Source organism: Mytilus trossulus, chromosome 6 (genome assembly GCF_036588685.1).
Source record: "Mytilus trossulus isolate FHL-02 chromosome 6, PNRI_Mtr1.1.1.hap1, whole genome shotgun sequence".
NCBI classification, from domain to species: Eukaryota; Metazoa; Mollusca; class Bivalvia; order Mytilida; family Mytilidae; genus Mytilus; species Mytilus trossulus.
This window is the reverse complement of record NC_086378.1, coordinates 56,988,553-57,007,330: the sequence shown is the minus strand read 5'-3', so window position 1 is coordinate 57,007,330 and position 18,778 is coordinate 56,988,553. Positions and strand designations below refer to the sequence as shown.

General features: G+C 30.3%; 1 protein-coding gene across 1 annotated transcript; it reads right to left on the bottom strand.

Annotated features, from left to right (window-relative positions):
- Window positions 1-1,078: 1,078 nt before the first annotated feature.
- LOC134722835 (carboxypeptidase B-like) lies at window positions 1,079-18,071 on the bottom strand. Its single transcript, XM_063586465.1, has 12 exons — window positions 18,049-18,071; window positions 16,002-16,082; window positions 14,958-15,033; window positions 13,313-13,449; window positions 12,829-12,913; window positions 11,593-11,653; window positions 8,854-8,897; window positions 8,153-8,263; window positions 5,638-5,731; window positions 4,293-4,498; window positions 3,549-3,633; window positions 1,079-1,564 (listed from the first exon to the last, which is right to left on the bottom strand). The coding sequence occupies exons 1-12, from the start codon at window positions 18,069-18,071 to the stop codon at window positions 1,371-1,373; spliced, it is 1,197 nt and encodes a 398-aa protein (XP_063442535.1). The 3' UTR covers window positions 1,079-1,370.
- Between the last annotated feature and the right edge of the window lie 707 nt (window positions 18,072-18,778).

The following is an 18,778-nucleotide window of genomic DNA, read 5'->3' as shown; positions in this document are numbered from 1 at the left end:
CAACTGTGAGTCGTATAGTGATGGCACTATTGTTCTTTGTATGGTTTTTTTTGTGGTTCCTAATGAATCATGTAAAATAAATCTGGACAGAATAATTGTTTCCATTTAGTTTGAATGTTTATCTAAATCAAAGACAGTAAAAACCTGAGGTCAAGTAAATTGCACGGTACACAAAACTTCTCATAAAATAATAATAAAATGATATGCATTATGTGTACCCTTTGTTACCTTATGGAGTTTTGCATTTTGAAAACAATTAAATAAACCAAAACAATAAAATTACAATTATAAGGTTGAGATAGGTAGAAGATATTTTCTTAATACTTCTGTTGATAATAAAGCCAATAGCATCCACAATATAATGGTTAGTAGAAAATAAAGTTTCCTGTCATTCAGAAAAGCTAATGATTTGGATTTTTACAATATAGTAAGAAAAAGTAAAATAACAAACATACTGATTTCGGAGGAAAATTCAAAAAAGAAGGTCCCTTATGTAATTGCAAAAAAAAAACCAAATTGATAACAACTGTCACATTTCTAACTTTGTATATACATTTTCTACGTAGAAAATGTTGGATTACCTCCCATTTTATAGCTAGCTAAAACTCTCACTCGTATGATAGTCGCATTTAAATTCATTTATATTGACAACATTGTGAAAATAAAACAAAACAGACATAATAGGTCAAAATTACAAAATTAGGGGTATAACATACTTTTTTTTTATGATAGTAAATACCTTTTACAAGGACATTACCATATCAAACCATTCTAAAATATTTGATGGATTTCTTCCAATCAAGTTAGAAATTCGGAACATTTTCCAAGCTCACAGTTAAAACATGTAGATGTTCAACAAACAGACAGAATAAAAAACTTTGTATAAATGTATACTATACTTTATACAGTGTTTTGATGATAATGGTTTAAAAAATTCACACACACAACGAATATTAACGCTACAGACTTTGTCACCAAAATTACTATTTCCTAAGATTCTACGTTAAAAAATTGCACCTAATATTCTATGGACACCTTGTTTTTGTACGGAACATACGTGTACATGGTGTATGTCTGCCGCTTTTCACTTGGTTTTACTCGTCATGAGGAACGAGAAGGCATTCAAAAATAAATGACACCGGATCATAACATGGTTTTGGTGCAGTTTATTTGGTGCTGTTATCTCTTTACATGTACCCTTTTCTAATGCTAAACGACAATATACGTCGAATTATAATTTTGTTAAACCCCACTAATTGAAAACTGATGATTTATATTTTTCATTTAATTGACAGAAGTAAAAAAAAACAAAGATAAACCGTAAAAACATATTTGAAAAAATAAAACCTTATTCGTTAGATTGTGACAATTTATAGGCCTTCACGAACAAATATTTCTTTAGCAAATGCCAGTATGCCTTCTAACATCTCCTCTCCAGTGGGCACTATTTGATTGGCCGGAAGCTCAAATCCGTAATTTCCTTCGTCTCTCAATTCAACAGTGTAGGAATATTGTATACCAGCCACGCCTTTTGCATAGTCATCTGCACCTCCAGCAGCTGGGTCTAAAAATAAATTATCATAATATTAATATGATAGATATGAAACAAGTGAAATGCTGCATTACACAGAATTTCATTTTTCTTATACTAGTAGAAAGCTAACATTTAGAGAAACACGATTCATCATATTAAAAAACTTTTATGAAAACAATTGTTTGACAGATTTTTTCTTATGGTTGTTGCATTTGTTAGTTTCTTTTTGTTTAAATTAAGTTATGTTTAAAAATAAAGTACATGATAGAAACTGAAAGTTTTGTCATGAAAAATTTAACGTTTAGAACATGCTTTATCCTACAATCAGAAATATATGACTTGTTTAATTGGTATGACAGTAGTTATGTACATATATTGTACTTTCGTTTCGGAGGAGTGAAACGAGGGAGTAAATGATGTTAAATAATGTGTAAATGACACGTATATGATTGAGCTTTAAAAGATATTATTCCATTCTATCTAAATCTTCAGAAACGTGTTACTATTGTATAATTAGTGTCTTCCCACAATCTTATTCGTGACAGTTTCTTAGACAGTGACTTAAACAATAATCATAATCGTTAGAAAGTGACAACTGCACTGCAGGTACAAGAAAAGGCAACAGAAGTTACACCGCTGTTCGAAATTCATTAATCTATCGAGAGAAAACAAATCCGGGTTTAAAACTAAAACTTAGGTAAACACATCAACAATAAGAGGAAAACAACGAAACAACAAAAACACTGAAGTGCAACAAAAAACAAAACGACAATGCAACACACACAAAAACAAACTATAAGATAACAACTGCAATTTAAAGAAAAAATGGTGGGTTGAACCTAGATTTGAGGCTAGAAGATACGATTTGACATAAACATATGTGCATTAAGTTATATACTTCCCGTACGAAATAAGTAGTAGGATTCCACCCAGACACTGGTAGGAATGAAGTAGGAATCCACCTAGATTCAAAGATTCTATATAGAAAGTAGACGGACATGGAAAATGAACAAAAGTCTGACTGGATTTTTTAATATTCCTACTTCAAAAATCCTACTACCTAGGTGGAATTGTTAAAGTCTGTATAGATTTTTTTCTGATTTGAAAATCTGAGTTGATTATTTATTTTCCTACTACATGTTTAAGATTCCTACCAGAATTTATTTATAAATTCCTACCAGAAAATCTTTCTACCTGGAAAGTTATCTTGAACTGGATTCCTGTTTGCAAATGACACACATTTTGCAATGTTAAATGCAAGCAAGTTCCAGTTCACAAATTAAAAAGTTGGAGGGGAAAGATTGAAAAAAGTTGTGTTGGAATACAATAATGCAAGCTATAGGGTCACACAACGTAACAATGTAGAAATGTAAGAAAATATGGATAATCAAGACTAAAGGTAATTCTTATACATTCAAGATGTTTTTTTTTTATCCGCCTGCCAAAAGTATTTAGTAATCAATTAATAATTCATTAATAGTGCATAATCTTGCTCATTATTTGTTCTTTAACTAATTTAGATTTACATGTACTTTATGTATAATAACACTTTCTATAGCTTGCATATATTGCATGCAGTTTCCTTAAACATTTCAAAAGTCTATTTTTTTAAAAAGGAATTGATTCCATGAATTTCCTTTGTTCTTTGTTGTTGAGATTCAAACTTATCTTTGACCCAGTTGTGTATTTTTGAATATACACTTACATTTTGTATATTTTTAGATTCCTACCAGAAAATATTTTTTTCTGGGTGGAATTTTGAAAAATTCCTACCAGGTTTTCTAGTAGGAATTTTATTTTCCTACCAAATTATTCCTGCTAATTTGCATATTCCTGGTAGGAATATACAATATTCCTACTAAGAAATTCCTGCTAATTTAAATTTTTCGCCTATTTTCCGTGTGGATTCCTACTACTGTCTGACTGGAATATAACTCTTTTCTGGTAGGAATTCAAAGCAATTTTCCTACTATATTCCGTGTACATTCCATACAGATTGTTTCATACAGGTTACATAAGTCTGTAGCATCTCCACCAATCATAAATTGAGTATTATATTTGTTGCTGATTGCATTTGCTCCTACTTTAGCATAGTGTTTCTGTTTTCAAATACATTAAAATATACACATTAATGCAAGGAAAATATATATGAAAGTAATGTCAGACAGTTTGTTGGTTTACCCTTTCTGTTAAGAATTTAATTCATTTAAGTTTGAAAATTAAAGTAAATGAGAATGGAAATGGGGAAGGTATCAAAGAGACAACAACCCGACCATAGAAAAAACATTACAGCAGAAGGTCACCAATAAGTAACTGTATAACATATTACAAAGTTATCAAAGAAAGCCTTTCCCTGTTTCTATAATGAGGGGGGATAGGAGGGGTCCTGATCCCGAAATCCCGAACTTAAAAAAACGAAATCCCGAGGTCCCGAATTTAAATAAAGTAAATCCCGACGTCCCGAAATCAGAAAAAAAGATTTCCGGAGTCCCGATAAAGGTCCTATCCCCCCTCTATAATGACTTGCAAGAAATGCAGTTAAAAGAAAAATCTCCGATAATTCATCAATTCATCTTTGTATTCCTGGTTATAAAGTTAAGGGTTAAAATGGATTTTTCTGCATGTTATATTCAATGTTGAGTGTGTAAACTTTCTTAAAAATATAAAATTTGTTATAGTTTTAACCTAAAGAACAAAGCAACCAACATCAGGCAAACTGGTGTCACGATACTATCTATAACGTTATTTTCATACTGACCAAATCTTCGAGATCAGATGGCAAATCATCAGCAGTATATCCCCATGGCCATAACCACATTTGTCCATAAGCATGAATGTCGAGGTATGCTATCGTGTGGCAATGAATATCACGCATCAGTTTTCCTACAGCTGCTGTTTCTGGTGCAGTTAATGCTTTGGTACCTGCATAAACCTCCGAACAAGTATCAGTACTTCCATCAATCGCTACAAAAAGATTATGGATACAACAGTTGGTGATTACTTCTTAATGTGTGGAATTGATTTTTTATAGTGAGCATTACTATTGTTGTTGTTTTTACCAGCGGATTTCATTGAGTTTGTAGCTTAATGTAATATTTTTGGTAAGCTTGCTTGTTAGCTGAACCGTGAAGTCATTGTTAGGTCTGGTAAACTACCCTCCTTTAAGAGTAGACTGGTATAGCGGGTAACCAGTATATATATGTCTGTTGGACTAGGCTTTTTCGAAAGGAGGGTAGTATACCTGACCTTACAATGACTTCAAGGTTCAGCTAACAAGCAAACTAACCAAACAGGTATAACCTTTGGCTACTCACTTAATGAAATCGACTGTAATAAATCTATCAAAAACAGTTTTTTGGAAGATGAGTCAAGATTTATAAGTAGCAAACGTCATTCATTAAAAGATACAAAAAGCACTTACTTTTATTTTATTACTAGATGCAGTAGCTGCTGAATAGAATTTGAACACAAATACATGTCAATTAAGCTTTAATTATTGGTTAACCTGTTGGTAGCTGTAGCTTTAGTGTACTAAGCATACGGTTTCTATCTTTGTGTTACTTTTTACATGATGTGGTCTAAATAGTCAAAACAGGAGCTTTGTGTAAACAAAAATCTGGTAAATCCAAACTAAATCCAAATAATATGGTTGTATTAAGGGACTCTTTGTCACGCGTTTTTATGTTTATTTCTGTAAATGGTGTTTATTGGGAGTTTCATCGTGTGGTAAGTATTATTGGCCCAATTTTTTATTAACTCCTGGGATTATTATTATACTCTTTAAATCAATGAAGAGTGTTATTCGGATTTTAATTTGGCTGCAAGGCAAAATTCGATCTAAAGTTGTGCAGGTGCCTCAGTTAGCTTACAGTTAATACAACGAGCACATTTGAATAAACCTTCAAAATTGTGTGCCCTCTTCTATTACTTTATCGATTAATGTGCAGGTTTTTAGTGATGGACAATAAAGAGTGTCTATGTGCTCTTAGATCTGACGTAACTTAAATTATTTTTTTTTGTCAAATCAGTCAATTTTTTGTTTAGAAAACATAATTTCTTTAAGATAAAGCGGATGGATATTGTTTGGTCAATTGATTTCAAACCTGGGTTCCACTTAAATCCAAAGTTTCTGTTTAAGTCTACGCCAATGCAGGAACCAGGGGATGATGTTTGTCTGTTCTTTCTCCAATACCTTTCCTAAAATATGTTATATTAAAATTTTGTCGAAGAGTTGTTATAGAAAAATTATGAATTGCCAAAGACAAAATTTTAATATAACAGACCAAAACTTAAGTGAAAATTATTCAATTTTTACAATTTGAGTTAAAGTATTTTGAAGTTTAAATTTTTATTTTATTTTCTAAAATTTCTCCTTACATAAGTTACATTATTTTTGGAATGTTAATTTTTGATAAAGAAGAATGAGATACAACTTTAATATTGAGATTACGTAATTAAGACGGATAACAAAGAGACATGTAAGTGCTAAATTATTTACTTTGGATTATGTACCTTACATGTAAATTAAGGCTTTTGTTAAACAACCTTTTCCTATGACTCATGTGTTAATTGTTTATAACACCTGTCACCCATGACTGGATTATTGACCAACCAGTGAAAATAGGTTGTGGTCAAGGCAGCTTTATAAGGTAATTTTTGATTGGTGAAAACAGGAGAAAGTTAAGAAATCAGTGATCATGTGACCACGCCCGCATGGAAACAATTTATGTTTTCAACGGTCACTTTGATTACTGATTTCAAATAATAAACATCTATATTTACTAGAACTTTCTCTTGTTTTACACCAGGTAAGTTGAATTATATTTTTTGTATTTTTGTTTTATTTAAATTAAAGAGTTTAGATTACTTTATATTTTGGGAGAAGCTAACTAAAGTTAAAATTTATTTAATGATATTCACTTAAATTAATTGTATATATTTTGTATAGATTTTATTTGTTTCCATTGAGATTAATTATTTTATGTTGGATACGCTTGGGACGCGATACTTTTTATTTATGTAAACAATTGAGATACGTTTCAAGAATTTATTTAATTCAAATCTATTCTATGTTTAGAAACATTTAGTTAATTTATAAAAGTTATTTGTAAAAGATTATTTAAAGTCCGGAAATATTTCATATTGTATCCGTATTAATTTAAGTATTACAATGTCCAGGGGAGATAATTTGTAACTTTTATTTGCCGGGAGAAATGTCTTTTGTTGAGAAAGCATGATTAAGAGTTAAATCGAAAGCTAAATAACATAGACATGAGACCTTATATTCTACTTTATTATTCTGTAAGTTGTGTTTTTATATTTTGTATATAGATTGCTTATTTAGTTCATAAATCAGGTTTTGGAAAGCGACACTTGTCCGCAAGATTTCAGTTTGTTTACAAAATTGTTTGAAAATTTTGAATTGACTTTAGAACTTTTATTTAAAATTGAATTTAGTTAATTTTATTGTATTACACACATATACGGAACTCGTGACCGAAGTACATGTTTGTTGCTAAGCAACATTGGTATATTGTTATTTTAATATTTTGCAAAAACAGTTAATACTGTTTAAGAATTATACAAAGTTATTTTACATACCAATTTATTCAGAAATAAATTGTATTTGGTATTATATTTTATGCGATTAAATATAGAAATAGTTTGGCAAAGATTTTATTAATTTTAAAGGTTTATTATTTCCATAGCAACAAGTTGTTATACGAAACGTTTTAAATTAACTTTTTAGTTGAAATGATTCGGTTTATTTAACATATTGTATTATGCATTAACCTGTGCGTTAAGTTTTGTAAAGCGGTTTCACTTGATGAAATATAGTTTGGGCAAGTTTTATTTAATTAGTTAAAATTTGCATAGAGTTATGTCCCTTAATTTAGTTCATTTGTGAAATTCTAAATTTATTATCAAGTGAGACTTGCTATTTTATTGTGTAAAATCTGTAGCACTTTGATTACTGATTTCAAATAATAAACATCTATATTTACTAGAACTTTCTCTTGTTTTACACCAGGTGCTAAAAGTCATCAGACACAGCACAGAAAGTCGGTACAACAATATAACAAAAACTATCGTATTTACACCATATGGTAGCATCTAAATTGTTTTGAATAATGCCAAATTTCTATATGTCTAGGAGAAACAATGTACAAACGTTAAAATTAAAAAAAAAAAAAAAAAAAAAAAAAAGCAAACGAACACCACGGGGTTAAAACATGTTATTTTCTACAAATGAGGTATTAGTATTGTTGTTTAGTAAAATATACATCCCATTTTACCTTCCAAACTAAACTTATAGTCACCAAGTATGAACTTACACTAGTTACAAGACGGATGCAAATGTGGAACATTATTTGCTTTACCTGAAATCACCCTGTTTTGTTTAAAGAGGGTTGTTTTCCTCATTATTTATTTAATTGTCATATTGTGTGTTGTGAATAGTTCTTTACCTTTGGTATTTTTTTTCATTTTTCAAGGGCATCATGTTTTCGACTTGAATAATCCTTTTGAATCTTTGTCCATCTTTCATTTTATTTTCATACAGTGAATTGATAAACGTGTGAATTATGTAGTGCAGGGTTTCTTTTAAATAAAACTTACGGTTGTCCTTGAATATTCATAACCGTCTGGGTTAACTACAGGTAGAAGGTACCAGTCAAACTTCTCAAAAATACTGTCTATGGCAGGATTGTTGCTTGGGTTCAAAGCTAACTGAAAATATAGATAAAAAACAACATCACAAATTCATTTTAAGATTAATATTTATTTTTATATCTGATACGCTACATTATCAACATTACCATTCGCAGGCTATAAGGATTAACATTTTCAAGTTAAAAAAGCATACGTCACACATTTGATAAAAATTAAAAGTAAATAACCATATGCATGCGAAACTTTGGCTTTACTTGGATTCGTTTAAATGAAGAGGCTTTTCCATGAGGCATTTTATAAAAAAACTTAAAGCTTCGAGGGTGAAAGAGTAAATTGTTACCCCGAGAAAACATTGTCAACCGCAAGGAAGCCAGTGTTGACAATGCTTTTTCGAGGGGTATCAATCGCTCTATCACCTTCTCAGCTATGTGTTATTTATCGATATATTACATGTAGTGGTCTAGACGAGAGGGTGACATTAAAACAATTTGTCACTCGGTCAGCCATGTGATAAAGTTAATTAAGATCCTCGTATTAGCCAATCAAAATATAACATTTTGGGGTGAAGTATAATAATATAAAATGCTTTTCAGTTCTATAAACGATGGATTATCAATCAAAGGAATATATGATTTTATATCACAAACCTGATTAATTAAGTATAGAACAACTGCAGGAGATATCCACCATTAATAAAGATCGCTTTCTTTGAGCCGCCTGTACTAATCTGTCAAGTATTTAAATACAGTTAAAATTTCAAAACAAAATCAAATTATTTTTTCCAACACCATAATTGTGGACATTAAATAGTGATTGATTGCATTTAACTAAAACTATTGCATGTAAAAGATACTCTTTTTCTATGTGTTTTTTGTTCCAATGAATGGTAAAAGTTGTTTCCAACACATATTCGTGACTCATTTACAGAAGTAGCACAATAGTAGTCTAAGTATTTTATGATCTAAGTAAATTACACTAATAGTTTGTATATTTGCGTTCTGATATTTTTTAGTAGCTTTACAAAAAAACATATTTGTCAAAGATTCTATCTAACTCTACCATGTCAACGGATTGTACGAATCAAATCAAATCAAATATGTTTATTTCTGAATCAAACTAAAAGGGCCCTTAGGCATATCAATTACCAACAAATAAATCATAATAGACAAAACATAAAAACATGTTTAGAAACAATAGGAAATTAAACACTATAATTTGATTCATATAAAAACAAAAGAACAGCATATATATACGATATTGTCAGTTCAGCAAAAGAAAGATAACTATTCACCAAATATTATCATTAAAACCAGTATTAATTTTTACTTTTGATAGCTATTTTACATCACCGAAAGCTTCATGGGTTTCCAAATTTAATTCAACCACTATGCCGAACTGGAAGATTATTCCTACCAAATATTTCAACAATCTGGGAAAAAATGATATTGTCTTTAACCTGAATTTAGATAATATAAAATCACTAAAAGAATTTGAAAATATACCAAACTTTTATTTGCAAGTAATTTCAAGCTGGGTGAAAACAGAGGGAGGTTTTACAAAATTCAAAGATCATTTTTCAAATATAAGAAAACAGATTATTTGGGGAAATAGATACGTTAAACATTGTAACAAAAGTTTGCTCTTTCAAAACTGGGTAGCAAGAGGTTTGATTTACATCAACGACATACTTGATCGTGAGGGAAAGTTATCAGAGGATTTTATTTTAGAAAAATTAAGCAATAAGTCTAATTGGATTGCAGAGTTTACAATATTAAAATCTTCCATCCCAAAGGAATGGCAGCAAGTTCTAATTAAAGAAAACTCTTTAAAGAGTAAAATCAGTATTATTAAGGATAATTTGAGATGGGGAAATAAACAAATACAAGCACAAAATATCTTTAATAAAATGTTATATAATAGTCTAGTAGATCAAAAATATACATAGCCGATTGGTATCAATATTTGGACAAGAAATTTAAAGCTAGATAGCAAGCCAAAGATGTCATTCGTAAACGATTTTATATTTAAATTTTTAAGAGAGAATAAGATGAAAATTTTTAGATGGAAACTGCTAAATTATATTATTCCCACAAAGCAATTACTATTTAAATGGATTTTTTTTACTAATAGTAAATGTAATTCTTGTCAAATAGAAGAGGAAGATTACTTTCATTTCTTTATAACATGTTCTTTTTAAAAGACTTTTGAAATAAAGTGGAACATCTTTTTGCACAACTCAATTTTAAAAATAAGATATTAGTTAAACAATTAGTATTTGGATACAAAATATCAGATCAAGGTTATTATGGTTTTAACTATATGTGACAGTTTTAGTTTTTTGCATTTTCAAGTCATACTATGTTTCAGAGCAAAAATTGAAATATATAGATGTGTATGAATTGTTTATAAAAGAATTAAGAAGGGTTATGAATGAAGGCAAAATAATTTCTCAAAATGAATTTTCCTAAATTTGAAGAAATTGATTTAATAGAATAAGTTGAAAATATTGTAATAGTTTATGTAATATTGTTTATTATATTCTGAGTATATTTTCACAGGAATACTCCCCTGGCGCTTGGACAGTGAAGTATAATTGTAACAAGATATCTTTAGAATAAAGAATATATTGTTGTTAAAAAAAAAAAAAAAGTATTTACTTGACAGTATTATTTCTCACTTCCAAGTTTAAAGTCAAAGATTTGCACAAATTTTTAATAAAATTGCCATCATCATTTGTCATAATCCATATACATAGGTTTTGCGAATTAAGTGTTCTTAGTTTTGGATATTCCATAAATTAATCATTAAGTAAAATGGTTCTTGAAGCTACATATAGAGGACATTCTAACAAAAAATGGAGTTCATCCTCAGTCACATTCAAATTACAATATTGACAAAGTCTTTCACATCGTGGAATAGTTTCTAATTTTCTAATTTACCTGACATGTAAACCCTGCGTTCATGGCGACCAGTTTTTAACTCTTAAATTTGTGATTACTTAATCTAAATTTTGTAAGAATTTGACAATTGCCTTTATTAATAGACGATAGATAGGTTTCTTTACCAACTGAGAATTTAAATTTAAAATAAGTACTCAATTTACCTTTATCCTGTAAATAAGAATCTCTGGTTACTTTCCAAGTCTCAAGAAAACTGTTTCGGAGACATTGTTTAAGTAATTTTTTTAATTTATGTTTATACAAAGTCAGCTGCGATGGTTACATTAACTTAACTTAACAATATACTTTTATTTGAAATTGCTTGAACTAAGCAAGGATTTGTATAGTTAGATCTAACTATACAAATCCTTGAACTAAGTCTAGTATATTATGTATATCATATATGCACCTTGAGATAATCAATCGTTTTATTTTCGTAAGATTTACCAGCTGTGTGAAGTTGTGCACGAGTCGAAGCTGCAGCTACCTCTTTCAAATATTGTGAAATCTGTAAATAAATATTTCTTAAATAAATACTTCTTAAATAACTACAATGTGTACGTATTGTAATGTAAATAAACTCATCATAGATACCAGGACTAAATTTAGTATATACGCCAGACGCGCGTTTCGTCTACAAAAAACTCGTCAGTGACGCTCGAATCCAAAAAAGTTAAAAAGGCCAAATAAAGAACGAATTTGAAGAGCAATGAGGACCAAAATTCCTAAAAGTTTTGCCAAGTTCAGCTAAGGTAATTTTCAATAAAAAAAACAAAACAGTAACACTTTTTGATTATTTTTTTTTAATTATAGCGATACTTTTTTCAGATGTTGTCTTCTCTTTGGTCGGGTTGTTGTCTCTTTGACATTTTTTCCCATTTCCATTCGCAATTTTACTATTGAAGAATCATAGAGCTGCTGACTTTCGTACGTTGGTTTAAAAAAGTATAAATCTTTTGTTATATTTACAATGTTAATGATATAGTTTATTCAGTGTCGGAGGGGGTTAAATGCAAAACTTCTGAATGATGATGGAACTGTTACTAAGTCTTCCATTATACATCCCTGTTTAAACAAATCTGGCGTTCTAACTTTGCTTGAGAAAATGAACAAATCTGACGTTCTAACTTTGCTTGAGAAAATGAACAAATCTGACGTTCTAACTTTGCTTGAGAAAATGAACAAATCTGACGTTCTAACTTTGCTTAAGAAAATGAACAAAGCTGACGTTCTAACTTTGCTTCAGAAAATGAACAAATCTGACGTTCTAACTTTGCTTAAGAAAATGAACAAATCTGACGTTCTAACTTTGCTTGAGAAAATTCATAACAACGCATGCAATTAATTTATCACATATTATGAAATCTATTAATATACATTTTAAAAGCCTTCATGTAAATATTTATGGATGCCATATTTTGCCTTCCAACTAGATGAATATTTACCACATTTACCCTCATAGATACCACAGTAATGTCTACGCACTGTCCGATAATACTTTTGTTATATAAGAAAATAATTGCATATCTACTTCGATTTTTCACCTTGCTTCTCATTCCAGTGAACTAGTACTTTTTGCAAAAGATGAATATTTTACTGGTACCAATTCAATATTGCCTAAGCTGTGGAAAATCCATTTAGAAGGGGGCTATAAATGTATATGAGTTATTAACCTCTTCTTACCTCAGAAATTGAATGATACTGAGCCAAGTCGAAATCTTCTAATTGTCTTCGTTGAGAAACGGGTTTATTCTCTCTATCGATTAGCCTAAAATTACAACAAACACTTGTTTTAACGTTGTCATGTACGAGGGTTTTGATAGGTTATTAAACACAATATATAATGGATGGGGGAGCAATGGTGAATATACAGAGAATAGCAAGCAAATATGGAACCGTTTCTGCAAATTTAACGAACGGGATATCATTATAGAGACCATAACTCACTACCTTGTAAGGGCACTCACTACTTTGTAAGAGCACTCACTAGCTGGTAAGGGCACTCACTACTTTGTAAGAGCACTCACTACCTGGTAAGGGCACTCACTACTTTGTAAGAGCACTCACTACTTTGTAAGAGCACTCACTTCTTTGTAAGGGCACTCACTACTTTGTAAGAGCACTCACTACTTTGTAAGAGCACTCACTTCTTTGTAAGGGCACTCACTTTTGAACATCATCGATCCATTTTGTGTAATCAGTTCCTATTGACTCCAAATCGGATGAGTATTGGTCTAAATGTTTTGCATCCACATGTACGTCCATGTTGCTATTTGCTGATCTCGGAAGCTTCCAAATATCTGCCTAAAAATGTTGAAAATACAGAAGTAAATGTTTGTAGTTATTAAGACCGAATGGTTTCTTTGAAATTATTCATATTTTTTCCTGTTTTTGCCTACAATACGGTATGGCTTTTGCTCGTTTATGAAGACTGTACATTTACCTATAGTTGCTCTCAGGGGAATAATTGTCTTATTTCCAATCAATACACATAACACAAAACATATATGTTTACGTTTAACAATTATTTTTTCGTATATTCGAATTCACATACTTACTTTTGGTGTATACCTTTTAGATGTAAATGGTATTTTCTATATGTGAAATGTATTGTTGTCATCTGACGGTGTTGTTCTTGTCTATGTCGAATTGACGTCTTCATGCATGCCAATCTGTCGTCTTTGTACATATTGTTATACAATATTATAGGGTTATTGCATGAATATTGGGGAATATTGTCCCGAGTAGAATTTTATATTGCACGAGCTTGCGAGTGCAATATATGTTATTTCATATCGGTTGAGAATAAGATTCTTTTATTGGATAAAATGGGGTCACATGACATTCATTAATCTGCAGTAATAAATTCCATCAGTCATTAAAAGGACAATACGGACCAGAAAACCGGTCGTTAATGAACTTTTACATGATATGGACCGATGGGGCGTGGTTTACGTCTGATAATGACCGTTGGAGCGTGGTTTCCGTTTGATAATGACTGTTGGGGCGTGGTTTCTCTATTAATGACCGGTGGGGCGTGGTTTCTCTGTTAATGACCGGTGGGGCGTGGTTTCTCTGTTTAGAAAGATGTACCTTTTATAAAACATGTTCCTGTTTTTAATATTACATTTAAGTTGTTGAATTGTTTATTATATTTTTTCGTTAATTGTTAAATTAAAGAGAGAATTTATATACTGCAAAGTTGCACTAAAATGAATGGCAGTTTTACTACGACTTGTCTTCACTCTTTGCTATAGAAATTGTACAACTACTCAAATTTGCTTTAGACGTTTTGAATTTATGAGAATTTTCCAAAACATGGTTTCTCAATGAAATAAACATAATAGTTCTTGAAAAACTGGTCATTATCGTGATACATGGACTGCCCGTAGGACAGTGGTATTGACTGCGCCAGCGATAATGACCTCGCCTTCGGCTCAGTCATTATCACTATCTTAGTCAATACCACTGTCCTGTGGGCAGTCCATATATCACGATAATGACCAGTTTTTAAAGAACTATTATATAATTCTACGAGGGACAATATTCCCCAATATTCATGCAATAACCCTTTTATTGTATAGCAATATAATATTTAATAGTAAAAATTGGTTTAAACTAGATTTTGACGTTGATGACGTCATGAACTTTTGAAGATTTATTGCACTAGTGCAATATTGGAATTTATTGCACGCTAACTTTTGATTGCTTTCTGTGGGAAATATTATATTGCTATACAATAATATGTACTATTATACATTATAATTATACGTCTTGTGAACCTTTTGTTTAAAGTAGAAAATATTACTTACGTCATATTTTTTTGCGAGATGCAATATTTTCTTTACTTCTTCGTGACTTTTCGGAAACATACGGAAAACTTGATTGCTAAAACAAAAACATATGGATGGTCAAAAATGTGACAAATAGAAAGATTGAATATTAATTCGAATAGTTACAAGAGTTATCAAGATGACAAAAATACATATCGTTCCAATCTATTCATAGCAAAACAAATTGCTAATAAACTATTTGAAATGAATATAAACTCGTTATTTTCTAGCTCAGACTTTTTCTCGACGTTTCAGGTGAATTCTTACTATTCGAGAGCAACATACAGTCTTCAACAGAAAGACAGTCGCATACAATTCGCCAACTTTAAATAGTTTAAAGTTTATAAAAGTTGTGAATAAATTTTACAGAAACAATACAACCAAAATCTGAAGAAAAAAAAATTAGTACAGGGACACATATATTTTGCGGGTTTATAGTTATTTCTTTGTTTCTCAACATTGAAACTTTTAGAATACACTTCTTTTAAATAATATAATAACATATACTCTGTTTGTTAACGTTAAATGTGACGATCCCTTGCACTCAGTCCTTGTAAATATACATTAATTTTGTTTAATTAATTAATATTTAAGCGATCACAAACTGCATATGCTTTGATTGATTGGTCCAATTGACGACCAATTTAAATCAAGATATCGATATGAATTAATCGAGATAACGATCCAATTTATATCGAGATACCGATATGAATTAATCGAGATAACTATCCAATAAAATCAAGATATCGATATGAATTAATCGAGATAATGATCCAATTAAATCAAGATACCGATATGAATTTATCGAGATAACGATCCAATTAAATCAAGATATCGATATGAATTAATTGAGATAATGATCCAATTAAATCAAGATATCGATATGAATTAATCGAGATAATGATCCAATCAATTCGAGATATCGATATGAATTAATCGAGATAACGACATGTTCTTCGAAAATGTAGACGTTCAAACAAAGTCAAACAAAAAACTCATTATTGTATATTTAAATAAACTAACCCATCGAATCTTCTCTTCTTCACTGGCACTCCATCTACAAAAGCCAATACTAACAACAACGTAGTTAGAATTAACCTCATTCTGAAATATCACAAAATCTTTTTAAAGTATTATATCTCATATAAAGTCAATTATCTTTGTAAATGTTACATGTAGTGAGTAAAAATGGATTTTTTTTTTTATTTTTTTTTTTATATAGATTAGACCGTTGGTTTTCCCGTTTGAATGGTTTTACACTAGTAATTGTGGGGCCCTTTATAGCTTGTTGTTCGGTGTGAGCCAAGGCTCCGTGTTGAAGGCCGTACATTGACCTATAATGGTTTACTTTTTTTTAAATTGTTATTTGGATGGAGAGTTGTCTCATTGGCACTCACACCACATCTTCCTATATCTATTGAACATTCTCGTTTTATAATCGTCGAATTCGAAAAGTCCGGTAAATTTCTTGTCAATGAAAAGTTAGGCATAGGCTCATTCAAATAGTGCATACTATCTCTTCGTCAATTAATGTTCTGTGTTGATTCTTCCTTGCTGAAGTTTCAAATACTCATATTTTCAAAAAGTAAAATAATGGCATATTTTTCGAGGTAGTAGGATCAATCATACACTTTACATGTACATGTAAAAGCATTACGTATTTGACAATTTTCAGTACACGTAAATACATTCGTGTTTTGGTAACTTTTAAGTTTAAATAACGTTATTACAAAATTTCACACTAGCACGAAAAGAATGTGATAATATCTTGTTAAAAATGATAAAATCATCGCTTAAAGGCTGGTGAAATTATGTGATAATTGAATTAATCTAAACAATAAGAGTTTATAACAGTTTTCAGACATAATTTCCCGTACGTTTAAAACATGTTGTTAGTATCATATGAGTGGCCGTTCATGTCATTTGCGCGATTATATACGCGTATATAATTTTCAACGCGTATATATACGCGTATATAATTTTCAACGCGTATATATACGCGTATATTGTGGTTTTCAACGCGTATATTGTGGTTTTCAACGCGTATATTATCGTTTTATACGCGTATATTGTTAAAATAAACACGTTTATACTTTATTCCAATTTATTTATCATATACGCGTTAATATACGCGTTGAAAACCACAATATACGCGTATATATACGCGTTGAAAATTATATTATGAGTGGCCGTTCATGTCATTTGCGCGATTATATACGCGTATATAATTTTCAACGCGTATATATACGCGTATATTGTGGTTTTCAACGCGTATATTGTGGTTTTCAACGCGTATATTGTGGTTTTCAACGCGTATATTATCGTTTTATACGCGTATATTGTTAAAATAAACACGTTTATACTTTATTCCAATTTATTTATCATATACGCGTTAATATACGCGTTATTTGCATAAATATACGCGTTAATATACGCGTTAATATACGCGTTATTTGTGTTAATATACGCGTATGAAATCATTATATACGCGTTAATAAACATTCGTTTGTCTTATTGTTTTAACCAATGAAAGCTGCGTTCTTAAACTGGTTTGCATGTGACAATTGTATAACGGTCCGTGTAACACTTATCAAATCAAAGTTTTAAAAAGTTTTGAAATTTTAGATTTTTGGAATTTTGATCCAAGTTTTAAAATATCAAAATTTCAAATTGTGTTAAAGTTTTGAAATTTTGAAATTTTAACCAAATTATTAAAATATCAAAATTCTTAATATCGTTTATAAATTTGATAGTTTAGAAATTTGATCAAACTTCTAAAATACTAAATCTAACGCGCAATTTTAATTATTTCACTTTTTGAAAGTTTGATTTTTCAAATGTTTGCTTAAAATATCAAAATAGAAAAGGGGCAATAAGAGGGATACCTGTAAAAAGCGAAAGGAAATAAAAGCGGAACGATAAGAAACAATATGAATTAAAAACATACTGATACTTAAAAGTTTATGTATGAAATAAAACGGACAGTTGTAAGCGGTGAAAAAATAATGACAAAATTAATATTTCTTCAAAGAAGATACCAGACGTACGGCTCTGATATTGACCATTTTACCTGCTGGTTTTTCTAGCACCCATATTTTTGGAGAAACAGGAGTAACAGTAAAAACTGAACAACTCGCAGTAGTTCATATAGTATGGTTATGTTGAGCATGTATATATACATTTTCTACTAAACTCTTAAGCAATAAAAAAGCCCAATACACGATGTATTACTTCTTTTGATTTCATTTTTTTTTCTGTTTTGCTTTACGACTTCTTACTTTCTGCAATCATGTTGGCTAAAGAATATGTCATTTCATGTACAGAATGAACGATCATCTTAAACGTTTTTATCTATTCTTTGTAAGTTGTTTGCCCTAAATATTCAGCTTTAAGCGTTCCGTAAGAAGGTTGGTCAAGAAAAGCGCTTCATGATACTGAATGCACGGTGTCCTAATTAAGGTTGTGCTAGTCCACAACGTGGGAGGTTTTTAATATAATCTTATTTACGCTGAAATTAAGACGGTACTAAGATCCAATATCACAAAATTGGAGCCAAGATATTGTTACAAGGTATCTACAACAACTCATCATAGATTGATACCAGGTTATAAATTTTGCCGCTTTTTGCGCCAGACGCGCGTTTCGTCTACAAAAGACTTATCATTGACACTCGAACCAAATTAAGTTAAAAAGGCAAATAAAGTCAAATGAAATTGAAAAGGCCAAATAAAGTAAACTTTTAAATCCAACGTATAGCTCTGGTTTTGTAAAAGTTGAAACCTTTCATATCATATATAAAT

Bases quoted from the DNA above. Each gene is read 5' to 3' on its own strand.
- LOC134722835 (XM_063586465.1), bottom strand. From the start codon at position 18,071: ATGGGTGCTAGAAAAACCAGCAG. The intron at 8,264-8,853 runs GTTTGTGATATA...CTATATTTTCAG, and splicing joins TTCTATACTTAATTAATCAG to TTAGCTTTGAACCCAAGCAA. The intron at 4,499-5,637 runs GTTTGAAATCAA...ATCTTTTTGTAG, and splicing joins TGGATTTAAGTGGAACCCAG to CGATTGATGGAAGTACTGAT.